The 18,784-nt window shown below is 41.2% G+C and overlaps 2 protein-coding genes across 3 annotated transcripts in view; both read left to right on the top strand.

Annotated features, from left to right (window-relative positions):
* The first annotated feature begins 1,164 nt into the window (after positions 1–1,164).
* Positions 1,165–9,476, top strand: rom1b (retinal outer segment membrane protein 1b). The gene is made up of 5 exons (XM_049585809.1): positions 1,165–1,875; positions 3,255–3,497; positions 4,933–5,120; positions 5,629–5,875; positions 8,379–9,476. Exons 1-5 carry the CDS (start codon positions 1,726–1,728, stop codon positions 8,619–8,621), a joined length of 1,071 nt encoding a protein of 356 aa, XP_049441766.1. The 5' UTR covers positions 1,165–1,725; the 3' UTR covers positions 8,622–9,476.
* Positions 9,477–12,056: 2,580 nt separating this feature from the next.
* Positions 12,057–18,784, top strand: part of ccdc88b (coiled-coil domain containing 88B) — an 80,038-nt gene continuing 73,310 nt past the window's right edge. For both annotated transcript variants that reach the window (XM_049586200.1, XM_049586201.1), the window contains exons 1-3: positions 12,057–12,283; positions 13,580–13,728; positions 17,668–17,776. In XM_049586200.1, the coding sequence (XP_049442157.1) occupies positions 12,224–12,283; positions 13,580–13,728; positions 17,668–17,776 (318 nt within the window). In that variant the 5' untranslated portion in view covers positions 12,057–12,223. The remainder of the gene's footprint in view (positions 12,284–13,579; positions 13,729–17,667; positions 17,777–18,784) is intronic.

Genomic DNA, 18,784 nt, shown 5'->3' with positions numbered 1-18,784 from the left:
ATCTTATCTTATCCATAGCCAGATAGTTTTTGGAAATGAACAGCTGCATTCCACTTGAAAAGATCACGTACACTCTAAGAAATGGATACAACACCTTTCTGAAGATTTGGCAGCCACACTTGACGCATATAGATACTTAACCAACACCTAAAAAGCCATTAGTACCCTGGTTAAGCCAGGATTATTTATATTGCCTCTTACTTTATGTTTTATATATTTATTTGTATTATCAATTTATTTTTTGATTAGCACCTCCTCCCTTTGAGTTAAGTCCGCTTTTGGTTTGTATGTGGGAGCAGGGAGGGAATTTGGAGCCATGTTTGTGTGTGTGTGTGTTGTGTATGTAAAATTAACATATTAAAAAAAGAGGTAAAACACACACACATGCACACACAAAGCTATATGAGTAAAAAGTCAAACAACAACAACAAACAAACAAACAAACAAAAAACAATACAGACTGATTATCAGAACTTTGTTAATTCTTATTTCCTCTTCCATTAATTATCTCACAACCTCTCAGCTTTATCTTGGGACCCTTTGGAGGGTCTGAACCCCAGGTTGTAAACCACGGGACTAAACTGCCAAACTATTTAAAACTAGCCCCACCAGCTACAACAGTAAAAGTAAAAGTCACATCAGTCACAGTGGATTTTTTTCTGCAGAATGACTTTTACTTATTGGTACTTTCACTTTAGTAAATGTGTCTACTACTTCTTTTAACACTGAACATTTGTCACTTTCAAGGGGACTTTTGGGCCCATCTAAATTCCCCCCTCTCTCCTCTCACTGTGTATCTTTGCCTTATTACACAATAAAACCATTCAGCTGACAGTGAATTAGATTTGCTTGCTCATGCTCCCACACTCTCACATCTCATGATATTTAGCCTCAGCTAACTGCGCCCATGATATCTACTCTGCCTCCAAGGCAGGCATAGTGTCCGGCCTGTGCTGGTTTCAGGTAAGTCCACCTGTCATAACACTCAATAGTCCCCCTCTCATACTACGTGTCCATCAGAGCAAGTTTGCTGATCAGACACTGGCCTGCTTTCTCATTGGCCCCTGGACTTTAATAGGATCCCAGGGACTCTGTTGGAGGGATTACGGCTCCAAACTCTCGACTTTGGCCAGTCTCTGTGTCCTCCAACCATGGGAACGGCGGTTTAGGGGGTCGCCGCACATGCACAGACCCAGAGGGGCGCCATCAAAAGACATCATCACGTCAAGAGGAGGAAATCATCTCAAAGAGGGGGATACAGCGGTGTGACCAGTCAACTTGAGAAGAAAACTGTCATCTCTAGAAAAAGGAATATCTCTTTTCTTACATATTTTGTTATTTGACAATTATCTCCAATTTTCCCATGGTTTTTTTGCACTTATTCGGATCATAAATCATCTGTCTGGGACAATTTCAGCATCCAAGTGGAACATTTTGGATTATCCCCAGAGGTCGACCGTGTCCTTTACCATCACAGGGATCTACCTGCTTATCCCCTCCACCTGGAACAACTTAGATGAGCTCAAGCTGCTAATAACCCCCTAAACAACAAGGCCTACACTGACCACTGTGAAAATAACCTCTTGTGACCTCTGACGGGTTTGTCTCTTTACATGCAGCTGGCCTCCTCTGGATTGACCGTCGAGTTTTGACCAGATACACTGAACTTTCCTGCTCCTGCCTCTCTCGTTTCCCTTCTGTCTCTGCGTTGCACAGTCGTGAGCCATGGTGCTGCTGAAGGTTAAGTTCACCCAGCAGCGGCGGGTGCGTCTGGCCCAGGGCCTGTGGCTGCTTTCCTGGATGGCGGTGATGTGGGGGGCCATCATCTTCTGTCTGGGGGTTTACCTTAAGACAGAGCTGCTCCGTAGGGCTGAGGTAGAGCGAGGGAAACACACTCATGTGCACACAAATTAATACAATGTCGACTTAAAGACTCGAGGGGGCCGGGCTTAAAACACTGGCGTGGATTAATTCAAAGTTACACAAACATACTGTAGATTTATATGCTCAGACCTTTGCCTTTGCTCGTGGTTGTTGACTGAGTCTGCTGCGCCGCCGCTTATCTGTGACTTTTATTTAAACTTAGCTCCACAGTTTAATCCACAAACACAAACACGCAGCGTAGAAAATACCAGAGTAAACATGCACACAGTGACACCCGGGCGCAGTCATGCATGTTAGGTCATGAGGACGTTGTGCGTTAAAATGCTGTTATAAAAATCAACACTTTTTTCCCCCCTATAGTCTTTGGGATTCAGCGTGTATTGACTTTAGGTAAAGTGAGCAGCAGGTGGAGGTCATGACCTCTACGAGATTGGTGCATTCATTCAGTCTGCTAGTCACTGGGCTGGACTGATTGGTAATTGATGGGGATAGGTTGCATGCATTGATATCCAGTGGGCTGCACAGGAAACATATCAAACAGGGAGGGGGGCTCCACCAGAAAACTTTGAGCATCAAACACTTAATTTCCTGAATTATGGTGAATGTTTATGTGCTAATTTGTGAATTTTCTGCATCAATTTATGGTGTAAATGTCTCTAATTTTGTCAAAACTCCTCTGCTACATTCATGTTTTTACAGGGAGGAGGGAAACATGCACATTTTCTAAATACTGAGGGGGGGGGGGTGTCCCCTGCATCCCTCCTGAAATCTACACCTATGAGTGTAGAGAAATGTAATATGTGACCAACAATATAGTGACAGTAATGATGATCCACAAGAGTTAGATATACAAATACACATTGAGACAATTTGTTTTTAACTTCACATACTTAATTTGCACAGATCATTGACAAAGCTGACTACTCCACAACCAGAGGCTGATATTATTTGTCCTAAACTCACATATGGCTGAACAGACACTGCATAATGATGATGTTACGAGGTGGCAGCACTGGGCTGTGGCTCTTAATGGTAATTCTAAAACAACAATGGGACAAAGGTTCTTTATGGCTGACAGGCTTCTGAAAACTCAGCCAATAATAAATTCAGTCTATAATTGACTTTTGCTGAAACCTGGGCAATGAATTAAATCTGTCATCACACTGCCGTAGTAGCCTTTGCATCCAGCCTATCAGCAGCTAATTGAATCTCTTGGCTGCCAAGGTAATTTTTAGCAAAGATAAGGCTAATTGAATGCAGGATTATTACCTGCTAAAGTGTGCAGAGGAAATGACAAAGTGACTTGCTGTTGGCTGCTGCTCCTGTGGCTGAGATTATCTCTGACTGTGCTCTTCCCTTCCTTCCTCGAGGTGATGGACAACACAGAGATCCACGTGGTGCCCAACATCCTGATGATGGTGGGCCTGGCCTCCATCGGCACCAACTGGGTTGCCACCCGCGTGTGTCAAGACTCCCTGGACCCAGCCCGCTTCCCACGTTGGAAAGTTTTCCTGCTGGCTTGGTTTGCTGCAGCCGCAGTGATCTGTTGTCTGCTCATCATTGTGGTGGTGCTCAGCTACGCCCTGCAGGGACGCCTGGAGGAGTCACTAAAGGTGGGGTCACTGGTACTGATTGGAGGGTGACAGGTCAAAGAAGGGAGAGTAGGCGTCAGTACGGCCTTGTGGTAGAGAGATCTGTGAGGGTGATGTCTTCTGATCCTTGTGGAATACCCAAAATGAAACATAAAGCTGCTATGGCTGAAAGAGAAGCCAACTGTCTACAATTACAGATGAAAATAGAAGAGTTTAGGGGGTTTGTGCCAAAGAAAATAAATGTGGCATCATATTCTTCCAAGTTCAGCAATAAATCCAGTTAAGTAAGATAAAAAAAGATACACAAAAGCAAAGAAAAATCTTACAAACAAAACAAAACTATGCACATTAATCAACATAACAGCATACATTTACCATTTTCTGGTGACTTCAAATGTGTTAATTCATTACCCAACAAAAAGTGAAGGATTACAGCCCTCAACTTTGTTAAATGTTGCATTAAGATTGAATACAAAATAATTTAACCAACAAACCCGACATCTTTTTTTAATTGAATTGAATATATTTTCTTCAAACATTTTGTAAAAATTAAAATACATGTAAAAACAAACAAGACAGCAGTAACCAATGAATAACAGTGGACATATACAACAAACTTTTAGTAAGCAACTTAAAATCACATCTCATGTTCAAAATGAAGTAGGAAACAGGAAGATTACTGTCCAATCCTACCCCTATTGTATACAATCAATCTGATAAACTCACTCTTCATCACAGTGTCCATCCTAAACTAAACCATCATATCCATCTTCCTCATACATAAACACAATTACTACCCAATCAGGAATGTGAAAAATAAGAAAATAAAAACATTAACCAACAATCCCTGCTGGCACTGGATGTCAAAATGACATTAGAAAGGTCTTGGACTCTTATGTCGGACAGATGTTAAACTTTTGTTGCAATGAAAATGGGATTGAAGGTAATTTAAATGTCTAACGATGTTAGAAACCCACGTCATAAGGATGTTAACTTAATGATGGTTTGCAGAGGTTGGGTTTTGTCACCATACCTTACGACAAAACTTTGATATTCTACGTCAGGATGATGTTGGCGTAAGACCTTGTCCTGACACTGATTTGTGGTCACCTGATGTCACAACCTACATTCAACCAAATATCAAAGTCCAACAATGTTGGTGGACAGCTGGGATATCACCATTAGTTTGCTTCATATTCCCTTTCTTCTTTTCTATACCTCGCAAAAAGTGTTTATCTTTTTAAACTGTCTGATATTTGTGTAACTTCTTCCTCCAGTCCATTCCACAAAATCACCCCACAAATGATCTGCACATACTTCTAAGATTGGTGTGAACTCAGCATTTTGCCAAATTAAAATTTCCTCTAGAAAATGGTTTTACGTTAGACTGAAAATCATGAACAGATAAAAAAACAGAAAACATCTTTCTCCTTCACCCTTTTCTCTCCACTGCCAGGTGGGCCTCAGGAACGGTATCCGTTTCTACAAGGACACAGACGTGCCAGGCCGCTGTTTCCAGAAAGAGACCATTGATCGTCTGCAGATGGAGTTTCGCTGTTGTGGAAACAACAACTTCAAGGACTGGTTTGAAGTTCAGTGGATCAGCAACAGATACCTGGACTTCACCTCCAAGGAGGTCAAGGAGTGAGTGTGAATTGCAATACAGCGAGTTATGAGATGCAGAGAGGTGAGACAAGGTGACGGTGAGGAGACTGGACTGATGAGCGCTACACAGCAAAGCGAGGAGGAAAACAGAGATCTAGATGAATGACAGATGAGTAGACTTCACATCCAAAAAGGTCAAACAATATGTTATAGAGGAGGGCTGGAGAAAGAGGATGATGTGAAGGTAGAGGATGAGTGTATTAAAAATAGATTTGGCCTTTACTTTTGATGAGAATGACAGGAGTGGATGGAAAGGTTGGTCATAAAGCAAGCAGAGAAAGGTTGGTCAAAGATGAAATAAGTGAAAAGGGATGAGTAAACTGAAAGGTTATGACGTGATGACACTTGTAGAGAGGCACTGCTCATTTCTCACCAGTGTTAAGTGTGTATTGAGCTGAAAGTCAAGCCTATAACTTCATTTCTTTCTCCTCCTCTCTCATTTCTGTGTTTTTTTCCTAATCTGTTTTCCTCCCCTCATTGTCTCCAGTCGTATCCGGAGTAATGTGGACGGCCGTTACCTGTTGGATGGCGTTCCTTTCAGCTGCTGTAACCCTGCCTCCCCTCGCCCCTGCCTGCGGTACCACCTGACAGACAACAACGCCCATTACAACTATGAGTACCAATCAGAGGAACTCAACCTGTACAGCCGCGGCTGCAGGCAGGCTCTGACTGACTACTACATGGAGCTGATGAACTCAACTGGTCCTGGTGTGCTGTCAGTCATCCTAATACAGGTGGGATTCATTGGTAAAATACAATATTTATCAAGGCACACAGGGTTTATCTAACTAAATATGCATAACTCTGATGTTTGCTCCTGCAGGTACCAGGATTCCAGACACACGCACATTCACAACCCCAGAATTTTCTATAATGGTTGTCTCCTGATGCCGTGACAACCAACAGAAAGAAACCCTCACTGACACACATTGATTTCTGTCTTTTAATCAAACATGTACTTTCACTCCTTTGTCAAATCACAGTATTGACAGCACGTTCTCTTCAAATAACAAACAAGACCTCAGGCTGGAACAGGACACTCATACACATGTTTAACAGTGCATCATTACACTCCGCCTGCAGCTAGCCGAACAATCTATCCTTTTAAGCGCAGCAGTTCAGTGTGGCTGTTCTACCAGTCCACCGTGATGGGGATGGATGGCTGCCGTGCAGAGAGCTAACGAGGCCTCAAGCTGAGTTGTAGATAACGTCTGATTTTCAAGCAAAAGCCAAAAACCTGCTTTGAATCATGTAGCCGCGAGATCAAACAAAAGAGGGGAGAGGAAGTGTGAGATAAAACTGAAAATATGTTGTACAGCACCAACTGTGTCACAACTCATTTATTTCAGCTTTATTTGGACTGCAGCAATGTTTACTCTCAAAAATGTGGAGACGTGAACCCGTTTTGTGTGAGGGACTGTATGAAAATTATTGGGGTGGGGAGGGTGAGTTGGACTTTATGTTTAAAAAGAATGTTTATTTGAAAAAATGCAGACTTTAAGACGGCATACCCTGACCTTAACCTTAAAGCCCCGCTTCAGGCACGTTTAAATACTTTTTCTAATACTAATACTTTGCTAAACATAGTTTCCCCACATAACATTACAAAATGGTCCTTCTCCCTCAAGAAATTATAGATCTGGCCTTCGCTCTGCCCACCATCACTGCTTACAGTAGGTTTTGCTTTTGTTTTCTGCTTCTGTTCCAGTGTGAGCAGCTAGGTTGATTGGTGAGAGACAGCGAAGCTTAGCGTTAGAGAAAACACAAAGAGATCCAGGCATACATGTTTGAGCCCCATGAGCATGAGCGACACAGCAACAAGCTACAAGTCATTTTCAATGGAAGCCGGTGACATGAAGATACAAACTGACGCCATACACTTGTTGCTGCACAGGCGTGATGAGCTACAACTCAAAGTTGAGCCGGGTTCAACTTTTTTAGGGTTCAAATGACGCGGTTAAGTGTCAACCAATCATGTGTTCTCACATGGGGACGCAATGGCGCTGCAAAATGGATGTTAAACGGCTCAGACATTGAACAAACGCAGAAGTATTTCTGACCAAATACAGACTTCAGATTACGTTCAGTCAACATGCTTTGTGGCAAGAAACAGACACACGCAAGCCCAAGATGATATAACCACATCAACGAGTGTTTGAGTAACACCTCAACTGCGACTCAGCGATAATGTGGTCAGTCATGCTGTAGCATTGCTGCTCGTAGCGTGAACACAGCATCAGTTAGACCAAAACTCAAATGAGGAGTCTGTTGTGCACCAAAATCGGTGACTAGCAGACGTATCAGAGTGTAGTTAGCATCTTTTGTTTGTTAGCTTGTTAGCTTGTTTGCTCATAGGCCAACTGGCAGTGGCTTACGCAGTGTTAGTGGTTGTGAAACATACAATAATATCTGCTTTGATGTTGCAGTGTGTTCACATTCGTCCCGCTTACAACCCAAATCTGCACACTCAAAACTTTCACTGCGCTAATGCAAACTTTTGCTCTCTGCACTAACAAGTCCGCTCTGCACTGGAGATTTCAGATTTTTTTGCCGGTGTTGTGTTGAAGTATGTTTCCCCACTGATATGTGTTTCCTGTATTACGTAGTTTGCATGGTGCATGGTTCTCAGTTTCTGGGAAATGCACAGACATCACCTCCTTCAGTAGAAGAAAACACCTTTTTAGTGACAAACTTTGCTCAGCCCTTTTTGGGATACGTAAACAAAAGAAAAACATATTTTTGAGTGAAGCAGGAACATTTAATCTAAATATGTTGATGGAGTATCTGCAAAGAAGGAAATAGAATATATTGTACAGTCCCTAACCGATTGCTCCACAAAATCTGAATGTTTGTCAAACTGACTCTCTATCTCATCTTCATGATCGCATGGTGGCTCAGCTCCAGTGCCAAGTTAGAGATAAGAGAAAAAGAAACAAGAGTGCACACAAAAGGAAACACAAATGTGAAAATATGTACAGAAACAAAAAAGATATGTACAGTTCAGTTCAGTTCAGTTCTCCAGCATATCAAGAAGCCCAAGGTTGATGTACAAGTGCAGATAGCTCAGTATGAGCTCAGTCCAGGGCCTGCAGGGCAACGCAGGTCACCCTCTGTCTTAAACCCTCACAGTGGATAGAGGAAAACTCCCCCAAAACCCTTTAACAGGGAAAAACATGATTATGTTGATTCTACAGATGTCAGTTTTTGTGATCCTTCTTATTGCTTCTTTCCGTCCAGCTGTCAGTGCTCCTGAGCCTGCGGTACCTGCAGACAGCCGTGGAATCAGCCATGGCTCTGGAGGACCCAGAGGGCGAGAGTGAGGGTTACATCCTGGAGAAGGGTGTGAAGGAAACATTCGAAGATGTCAAAGCCAAAGCCCTCGCCATGCTTAAGGCCGTACAGGTTGACCCCGGCACCACCGAAGGCACCGCTGAGGCTACAGACACAGAGAAAGCCGCGACCCCTACTCCTGCCAGTTAGAGGGGGGATTTCTTTACATATGGGCTGAGGAAGAAGGGATGCAGGGGGGGATGTGTTTGAGGTTTCTTGGTGGTGTGGGTCAGCAGGTGGTGGTTACAACACCTGTTGAGTTTTGGCACATTAGACTTGATTTATGCTCCATCCAAAGCAGCAGCCGCAGCTCCCTCGCACATGGCCAAAACAGGGCAACAAATAGGGAATCTTATCAGGCCCTGCACAGACACCAAAGCAAACTTCTCCTCTGTGTAGGACCTCACGAATGTGTAACCATCAGACAATCTGTTGAGGAGATGTGTAGTACCTTTTGTTGTAACTAGAAGAGAGTACATTCAGTTTAAAGGGGTGTAGTGATCTCTCTCACACACACACAGACACGTATATTTAATGCTTTTTGACATTTGGCTCAAATTTGGCAAATCACATGACGCTGAGGTTCATCCCATGTGCACTATATTATTCATCTCACGGCTGTAGAGTTTGTACTAAACTGCAATGAAATGCTTAGGAACCTGTTAAAATGTCACATGAATTATATATTAAAGGTAGAAGTTTTTGACTGCTTTGTAGTGTCGGCTTCCTTTTGTACATTGCAAATTCCCTGAGTGCGGGTTATCTGAGTTCAGCAAGGAGAGTCGGATTAAGTACGTGTGTGCATGAGTGAGTGTGGTGCCCTATATGAAGCTGTCATCTTGTCTATTCTGGCAGCTCTGAAACAATCTGATAATCCTGATGTGGTTAATCCCAGAACTGCTGCACAAGCAGTGTCAGCACACACACACACACACACACACACACACACACACACACACACACAGAGACTGCCACCGCACAGGAACACACTCTGTCATGCAGAGACAGAAACAGCACACTGTCACAACATGTTGGGAGTTATTTTATAAAGCAAAAACAGTTCTTAAAATGCTTTTTATTTGCAAAGAGTATATGATTGTGATGTGTCCTAGCTTTTCAATGTGTGCTCATTCTTCTTAAATAAAACTCTATCACAGAATAAGGTCAATGAATGTTTTATTTTATCCATAACAAGCAAGATGATATGCTTTCAGCTGTTGCACAGAGACATGCTCCTTAATTATTTAACAGGTTTATTAAGGAGTGAGGCTGAAAGTTTGGTTTCAGGCTTAGTAACGTTCTTGAAAAATATTACCTGTAATAATTAAATTATTGTTATTACAGTGGCACAATAGGAGACAATATAGTAATAGTAGTAGTAAGAATAAGAATACGAAAATACATTTTTTCCCAACAGTATCTTTACTGATACACAGATCTAGTATGTGTACATATAGCCTACATCCACAGACAAGTAAAAGAAAAAAATAAAATAAAATAAAATAAAATAAATATAAATGAATGGAGGAAGACAATAAGTCAGTAAATGAAGAAAAAAGAAAATGAAATCAAATTACAGGATCTGGAAGAAGATACACTCTACATTTTATTTGTAGATTAATTTTTTACGCCCAACGCACCAGGGCCAATTAAAAAATAAAACAAATAAACAACAAAAACAGTACTAGACAAATACATTATTATTATTATTACAAAAACTGGGCACAGACATGCAAAAGGCCCCAACATCTCCTCTACATAGGAGTAAGACACGGACTCTGTGGTAGTTATTCCTCATTTTTAGTGGTTTTGTGTCTTTTTGTAGTTGTTTTGTGTCTCTTTGCAGTTCCTTTACATCTTTTCGTGGTCATTTTTAGTCTCTTCCTGGTTGGTACGTGTTAATTTAAGTGTCATTTTAGGGCTGGAACTAAAGATTATTTTCATTGTTGATTATTCTGTTGATCATTTTCTTGACTAACTGATAAGTTGTTTCATCTCTAAAACATCAGAAAATGGTTAATAATATTAACAAGTAATTCCCAAAGCCCAAGATATCATCCTCAAGTGTCTTGTTTTGTCCACAGCCCAAAAATATTCAGTTCACTGTCACAGAAGAGTAAAGAGAGCAGAAAATATTCACATTTAAGAAGCTGGAATCAAAGAATTTGTACAGTTTTGGCCTAAAAAATGACTCAAACCAATAAATCGATAATCAAATAGGGTGGTGATTAATCTTAATAGTTTACAAATAAGCAATTAATTGCTGCAACTCTAGTTCTTTTGCAGGTATGGACCACAGGGGCCCGTTCAGTAATCCATACATGCATATACAGAGACAACAAAAACATGAGGTCTAGAAGTAGCGCAGACAGTGGTAACCAACAAGATTTCTAGCAAGCGCTATTAAAAGCATGTTGCAGCTGGTTGCAGCTCTAAAAATATCTTTTCAGTTAACATGTACTGACCAGGAAGAGACTCAAAATGATCGCAAGAAGATACAAAGCAGCTGCAAAGAGGCACATAACTACAAAAGTGGGCAAAACGACGATAAAAAGACAAAAAATGAATAAAAAGGACATACAATTGCCTAAATAAGACTCAAAACCACAAAAAAAGGTTAGGAGGTTACTTAAAGTGGTTTTCTAAGATTATTAGGCTACAAAAAACAAAGTGAATATGCAAATCGAAAATGAAAATAAATGAATACACTGTAGAAAAGAAAACATTGTCAGTTCTTGCATATTTAAGATTCCCTGTGATCAAGTGAAATATGACACTGTTGTATACGTACAACATCAATAATCTGCAGCACATCTGGTTAGATATTGAGAAAGAGAAGTCTGTGTGACAGCAGTAGACCCACACCACAGCCAGAATGAGTCTCTAGAAAAAAAAATGCACTACAGATACAGATAATTTCTTAAAATAGTGTTCACTGTGCAGGAAGTGCAGCATCTAAATAAAAGTAGGGCTGCTTGGTTACACTTCCCCCCAGTGATTTTGTTTTGGAAATGATGCAATGCATCATTTTTAAATGGGCAATTAGGAACTTTCACTTTAATTCAGCAGAGGTCGCTGTTGCACAGTGCCTGAATCTGAGTGGACATGAGGCAATAATGAGAAAAGTAAAGCTCCCACAACTTTAAGGTGATCACTGTCAAGTCTAAACCTTTGTCATTGTTGTTAACCTGTTGGGTATTAAGCAGAAATAACACAGTGGCAGTCATTTCCACACAGCCGTTTGTACATGTAGATGACATTTATTCATATTGTGTCGAGTATTAAAAAAATAGGCCTGTTTTAATGGTGTTCAGAGCGCACAAAAGAAAATCGGGGCTAAATCTTTAGCGTTCTGTTAGGATTATCTAACTCTGCACGCAAAACCCAATGCAAATTTTATCATATTTTGCATATTTGCCGGCATTTAGTGTATTTGAAGATCTTTGTGTGTGCTAGTCGGTGTATGGAGGGCGTGCGAAGACGTCGGCTAAAAAAAAAAAAAAAAAAAAAAAAAGCAACGTGCGTTTTGAAAATTCCGGTGTGGTTTTGCAATGAAACTGTCACACAGTCAGAGAGGAAGAGACAGCGAGGTGGAGGGAGGGAGGGGAAGGGCCGCAGAAATGTCAAACTACTTCACTTGATGCAAGATGGATTCCCTCTCTCTCTGTGATCCATTGCATTGTTGATAGTATTTTTTAATTAGCCGTCTTCTGTAGTATTTCACAGTTAAGTGTTTCTCTCCTGACACAACAATGGACTCTAACATCATGGAGATAATAGAGGAATTCATGGAAAGTGCGTTGGCGCAATGGGTACGTCATTTATCATTTATCACTTCCAGTTAGAGAAAAGGTCATTATTTCTAGAGGCAGAGGGAGAGAGAGAGAGAGAGAGAGAGAGGAGAATAAAACAGGCCGATTCGTGTGGAAACTGTAGAAATCCGCCTTGGACAATGAATGGCCAGTTCTGCAGTAAAACATTATTACCAGTCGCAAATAGGTTATGACATGGTATCTTTTGGAGCAGCCTGCTTTCCAATTCTATTCACAAGAGTAAATATAAAAGTAGGCGTTGAATAAACAGCAAAAAAATAACCTAGATACTGCTTTCTGGCTGTTGTGTACAGCAAAACAAACACCCTACTTCTCCTTTTTGGCAGCTTCCCTTGCCTCTTAATGACCAGGCTTTTTTTTCTACCAAAGCCTTGACACTTCCGTGTCCTTGGGCTGTTTTTGATTTGAGAATAATACAAAGTTATCTGCTATGTATTCAAGAGTCTTGCTGAAATCAGTGGAGGATTTGTTGCACTTGTAACAGACTGGATTTCAAGCTGGGTTTACCACGTGGGAGACCAGTCAGCCCAGGGGAATACTTCATCCTGGTCAATAAACATTATTTACATTATAGAGCGATATTGTTCTGAACCTTGAAGGGACATTCTCTGTGTTGTTGCCCCTTTCCAAAGCGAGGGTCAGAGGTCAGGTTCAACAGGATGCCCGCAGCTGGTAGGGGTTTAGTGTTTGCCCAAGGGCACTGAGGGCAGCAGGGCAGTTATTCACTGACACGAGAGCTTCCACCCTGCTCCACATATGCTGAAGGACGTCCACTGTAACCCTGCCACCCTGTTTATCCTATCGCACGGGGTCTCGAGCCGCTCTGCCTCACCTTGTCAGCCGAACCAACTCGAGCTTGTTACTCTGTTTACCGACAGTGCAGTTTTTAGAAGGTGCAGGTGGGAATAAACCTCATTATATTGCAGTTTGCATTGGCACAGCTCTTCTTAGCAGAGAGGGAGACCTTGGCTGCCGTCCTGCTTGGCTGCCTGTCTCTGTGAAGTGCTTCCCAGTGTGAGAGCACAGATCCCACCTGTCCAGACAGGTGCACCAACTCAAGTGGCTTCCTGTGTGAAAATGTTTGCACCTCTCCATCTCCCTCCTCTCCCTCTCTCTCTGTACCTTCTCTCTGCTCCTGTCACTGTCTTCCTTATTTGTCCACCTCCTGCTACACACTCATGCCACCCTTTTGTTCTCACACACACGCGCACACACACACACACACACACACACACACACACACACACACACATAATCCCTCCTTGTCACTCGCAGGTTCAGCTGTTTGAGAAGATGGTGGAGAGGGAAGACGGCGTCCCGCTCTACAGCCAATACATGGAAGTAAACTCAATTTCCCAGAGTGCCCGGGATCGTTACATGAGGCTGACCAATGGGATTTTCCTCAATGAGATCATGAGGGTCATGTAAGATTGATCAAGACTTTTCTTGCTTTATTGCCTTGCAGCCATTAAACAGAGAACTTGACAAGGGAAAATAAAAACTAATTTGATGAACATGTGGGGACATTCCTCAGTCAATCTGTAGTAGGAGAGGTCCATTTGAATAATAATAATAAAAAAAAACAGTGTAAAGGGCTAATTTTCAGCCATTTGTGGAACATTTTCATTCAGGAAACAGAAAAAATAAACACGTTTGACCTTGCAGTTAGTTGAAAAAATTGGCCTTGGCTTTTATTAACAAGTTAAAAAAATGCAAAAATGGGCCCACAAACCAAAAATTTATTTTGGAATAAAGAACTATTTAAAACCATTAAAATAACTAAGTACGTATGACTTTTAGACATGCTAACGGCGTGCCTCTAGGGATGTTGAAATATCTCAACAACTACTGGATGCAATAATATTCCCCACAGGATGAATCCTGCTGACTTTGGTGATAACTTGATTTTTCCTTCCACCATGGTATTAACATTTGTGTTTTTAATGATCTGTCTCCACAACATTGGATAGATTACGATGAAATGTGGGACACACAGTATTAGCGTGCCCCAGGAATGAATCCTAAAATCCAGATATTAGTTTGCATTTTACCACTCACGGTTCCCTCGTCTTAAAGTCAACAGGTTTTTGGTTAGATGCCTGAATTAAGGTGGTTAAAACAAACTTAAAAGACTTTCACGTTTTCTTCTACAACATAAAAAACGTCAGTAAATACCCCACTCGTGAACTTCAAAGCTTCTATGTGTCTTAAAAAAAGGCAGTTGCTAACAAGTGGCTTAAAGAGACTTCAGGATGTCATCACGCTGAGCTGCACCAAACATAGCTTTACAGTTTTGTTATAGTGTTGATGTGAGGTCATGCAGTGACAGTGTAGTTTGTTTATAGCCTAACGTCAGCTTTTTATTTCTGCTGATTGCATTTAGGCTTAATAATTATGAAAGTAGTGTTCATTTGTGAAGATTATCTTGCTGAGCAGAAGGTATCATAAACATTGGCTTGCCACAGAGCTAATTTAAGGCAATAATCCATATCCAATGGAAAAATCCCATAGGCTTTATGACCAGGGAACCAGGGTGACACTAACTTACACGTCAACCTACAGACAAATGTAATCTCTGGAGCAGTCTTTAGAAGTCAGGATATATATTTGGTGCTCCCCTGACCAGGTCCTCTTGCAGCCAAATTTTCCAGTGGCCACTTGCAGTATTGCAGCCAAAAAAAAAAAAAAAAAAAAATCCCTGCAGCCCAAAAAACATTTTCCCATAGACCACCTTTGTAAAAGAGACGTCTGTAAAACTGCTGAACTGCAAACAAGGTCAATTATGACTCTGTCTATAATGAATTTTTGATTCATAAAGGTTTTATATTTGTAAAACTTTCTTCCAACAGAGAAAAGCGATTAAAAAATCTGTGACATCATCACAATGTTAAGACTATTAGCCAAGCTGTAACTCCCAGGTGGGGCCAACAGGAGAAACACTTAGTGGGCCATGTACCCTGTAAGCTAGGAACTTTTTGGTGTATGTGTCAGGTAACCAATTCAATTGGACTGAATAGGCTCCATACTGGGGTCCACTATCCAGTTATTATTATCAGGTCAACAATTTTATTTGTCCAGTTCTCTGTTTTATATTCAAATACCTGCAAAACTAACAAGACTAACATTGTGCTTATTACTAATTAGCAAATGTTAGCATGCTTGTATGTCTAACTAAGCTGGTGAACATGGTAAACATTAGACCTTCTTAACATAAGCATTCTAGCATTGTCAGTGATAGCACGCTAGCATTGGCCTTTAGCTCAGCATGGCCTCTCAGAGCTGCTAGCATGGCTGTAGAACTAGCTCTGTAGCTAATGTAGTGCTTTTATCAGGTTAGTTTTGTTATTTGTCCAATTATTTGTTTTATGACCAAATACCTGTGAAACTAAGAACATTAGCTATGTACTTATTGTTAATTAGCAAATGTTAGCAGCACGCTGACATGTCTAACTAAGCTGGTGAACATGGTAAACATTAGACTTACTTTACAATAGCTTGTTAGCATTGTTATTGTTAGCATGCTAGCATTAGCCTTTAGCTCAGTACAGCCTTACAGAGCTGCTCGTGTGGCCTTAGCTAATCTAGTGCCATTGTCAGGTCAGTTTTTTTTGTTGAATTCTTTGTTTTATGACCAAATATTGGCAAAACTAATGTCATTAACTTTGTGTTTATTGCTCATTAGCAAATGTTACTATGCTGACATGCTAAACTAAGCTAGTGAACATGGTAAACATTAGACCTTCTTAACATTAGCTTGTTAGCATTGTCATTGTTAGCATGCCAACATTAGCCTTTAGCTTAGTACAGTCTCACAGAGCTGCTAGTATGGCTGTAAAATTTATTCTGTAGCTTGTCTAGCACCATTATCAGGTCAGTGTTGTTTTTTTGTCTAATTCTTTGTTTTATGACCAAACACCTGCAAAACGAATGACATTTACTTTGTGTTTATTGCTCATTAGGAAATGTCAATGCGCTGACATGCTAAACTAAGACGGTGAACATGGTAAACTTTAGACCTACTTTACATTAGCTTGTTAGCAAAATAGTTGTTAGCATGCTAGCATTAGCCTTTAGCTCAGAACAGCCTGAGAGCTGCTAGCATGACCGTAGAATTAGTTCTGTAGTTTATCTTTGTGTTTATTGCTTATTAGCAAATGTTACTGTGCTGACATGCTAAACTAAGAGAGTGAACATGGTAAGCATTACACCTTCTTAACATTAGCAAGTTAGCATTTTCATTGTTAGCATACTAACTTTAGCCTTTAGTTCACTACGGGAACTGCCCATTGGTTCGACAGCCCATTGGTTCGACATCCTATAGACCTTTTTCACGGCAGACAGTTTGACACGTCAGAGTAGGAGCAACACAGGTGTGTTCAATGACACTAATGACAGCTGCGTTCCACTTAGGGGAGACCCTGGTATTGTCCATGTTGGCTAAATGTTACTAGCTTACTGGGACACTGAATGGAACTCAGCCATCCTTAATGTTATCAATTTCACCTGTGCTTTTTCTACTGACACAAGTCAAAATGTCTGCTGTGAAAAAGGTCCATTGTTCCGACCATATTAAACTCATTGTTCCTAAGTCCGTTCTGAAATCATCATGATGCCCTGTGGTTAAGGTCTGGTTAGGTTTAGGCACAAAAACCACTTGGTTAGGGTCAGGAAAAGATCATGGTGTGGGTTAAAATGAAAAAGAAAGTGACAAACACATAAGCCGTGAGACTGCTCCGCCTCAAGCCGATCGCGGCGCACATACGCCCGCCGCAAGCCGTTCAGCACCGCGGACAGTCGGACTAATGGGATGTCGAACCAATGCGGTGTCGAACCAATGACATGGACCCGTTCAGTACAGCCTCACAGAGTTGCTAGCGTAGCTGTATATTCTTCTTTTCTGTACTTGCAACAGATTTAATAAAACATTCATTACATTCCCTTTTGTAACCTCACATTGTTCTGCAACCTGAGTGAGAGGATGGCATAAATGTAGGACCTGTTCATATTTGCTACAAATTTCCAGGGAAACATCAAATGAGGCTCTGCGTATGTGCCACCCTGCTAGTCATCTCGGCTGAATTCCTTATCTTCAGCAGAATTAAACCCTTTCTCTCTCAACAGACAAGATCTTAGTCAGTATTTGCCGAACAGCTGATTAATTCGGTCTGACCTAAGCCTCCTTATTTCAACAAATAATTGCATGTGGATTCTCACAGCCTGCTTCCCAAGCTCATTAAAATTTTATTCACCCTCTGCTTAAATGCACCGTTGCATGAGAATGTCTCAGCTGGAGAGTCATGTGCTGGGCTGTTTGATCAAGCTGCAGTAAATACACCGTCGTGTCTTTTCTTTGTTCATCCTAGAGACCCGAACCCCAAGGTGGAGCAGCTGTACAACAGCGAGAGAGACGATCACATGCTGAGAGTCCAAAACTTTTCCATTTTAAATCGACACATCAGAGCCTTCTACCAGGTAGGGGAGGGTCGGGGGTGGGGAGGGTTAGATCAAGATAATCAGGGACAAAATCAGATGTGATGGTCTGAGAATTAGCAGAGAGTCTCAAGAGTTTTAAACATTTCCACTCTAAAATGCATGAAACTTGTTGAATGTATAATGAACTTCCAGTCCAATTACACACTTGATTACTGAGACAGAATTTGCAAGAGGTTTTGATCAGAATGATCTTTTTCTCAGTTTGACTGCATTTTCAGTGCACTTCTTTATAGACAATATTTTATAATCAAGGTATTTTCATTTTAGTGATGAACACCTAGAGAGTTATCGTCCAACTTTACAGTTCCCCTCAGCCTTATAGAAATTTGTAGTGTCTTTTAGCTCACTGTTTGGTTTATAGTCTGCAGTTTTACCGTTTAACATTGTTTCCTGGTGCAGCAGGCAGCTGCTTTCAGCAGAAAGCTTTTAAAAAATCTGTCACATGCTACCTGCCCAGCATCAAATTCCAGACAATGTTAGCAACTAGCTGGTGAAAAAAGTAGAGCATGCAGCTGCTGAAGGGAAAATCTTTCTCTCAGGAGATGCTGAAGATAAAAACAGAGCTAAAGGTAGATTGTATATCGGACTTGTATTCAGCAGGTAGACAGAAACATGATCTGTAAGCATTTGCCAACTTGGTGGCTACCTCCACCAATTTCTAGTGCCATGAAATTGCACAATTATGAAGGTTATATAAAAGATTCTGAGCTACCTCTGAGCAGGTGTTAAGATGGCATATCTAGCCTTGCAGGAAGACATTGCAGCCCACAGGAGAGAGAGAGCACATCTCAGGAGACTGACATAACTAACGTTTAAAGAGACTGACAAACAGCTCATCAGCTGTTTCTGACTGCCATGACATTCATGTGCATGGAAACAACTTCAGCGCTTTCCCCATGATACATGAGAAATAGGTGGTGTGTCAGTATGCTGATTGCAAACAGGCGCCTGTCAATTTAGAATGATTCTGATTCACTAACATATGCA

This window comes from Epinephelus fuscoguttatus, linkage group LG9 (genome assembly GCF_011397635.1).
Source record: "Epinephelus fuscoguttatus linkage group LG9, E.fuscoguttatus.final_Chr_v1".
Classification (NCBI taxonomy): Eukaryota; Metazoa; Chordata; class Actinopteri; order Perciformes; family Serranidae; genus Epinephelus; species Epinephelus fuscoguttatus.
This window is presented reverse-complemented; position numbering and strand designations above follow the sequence as displayed.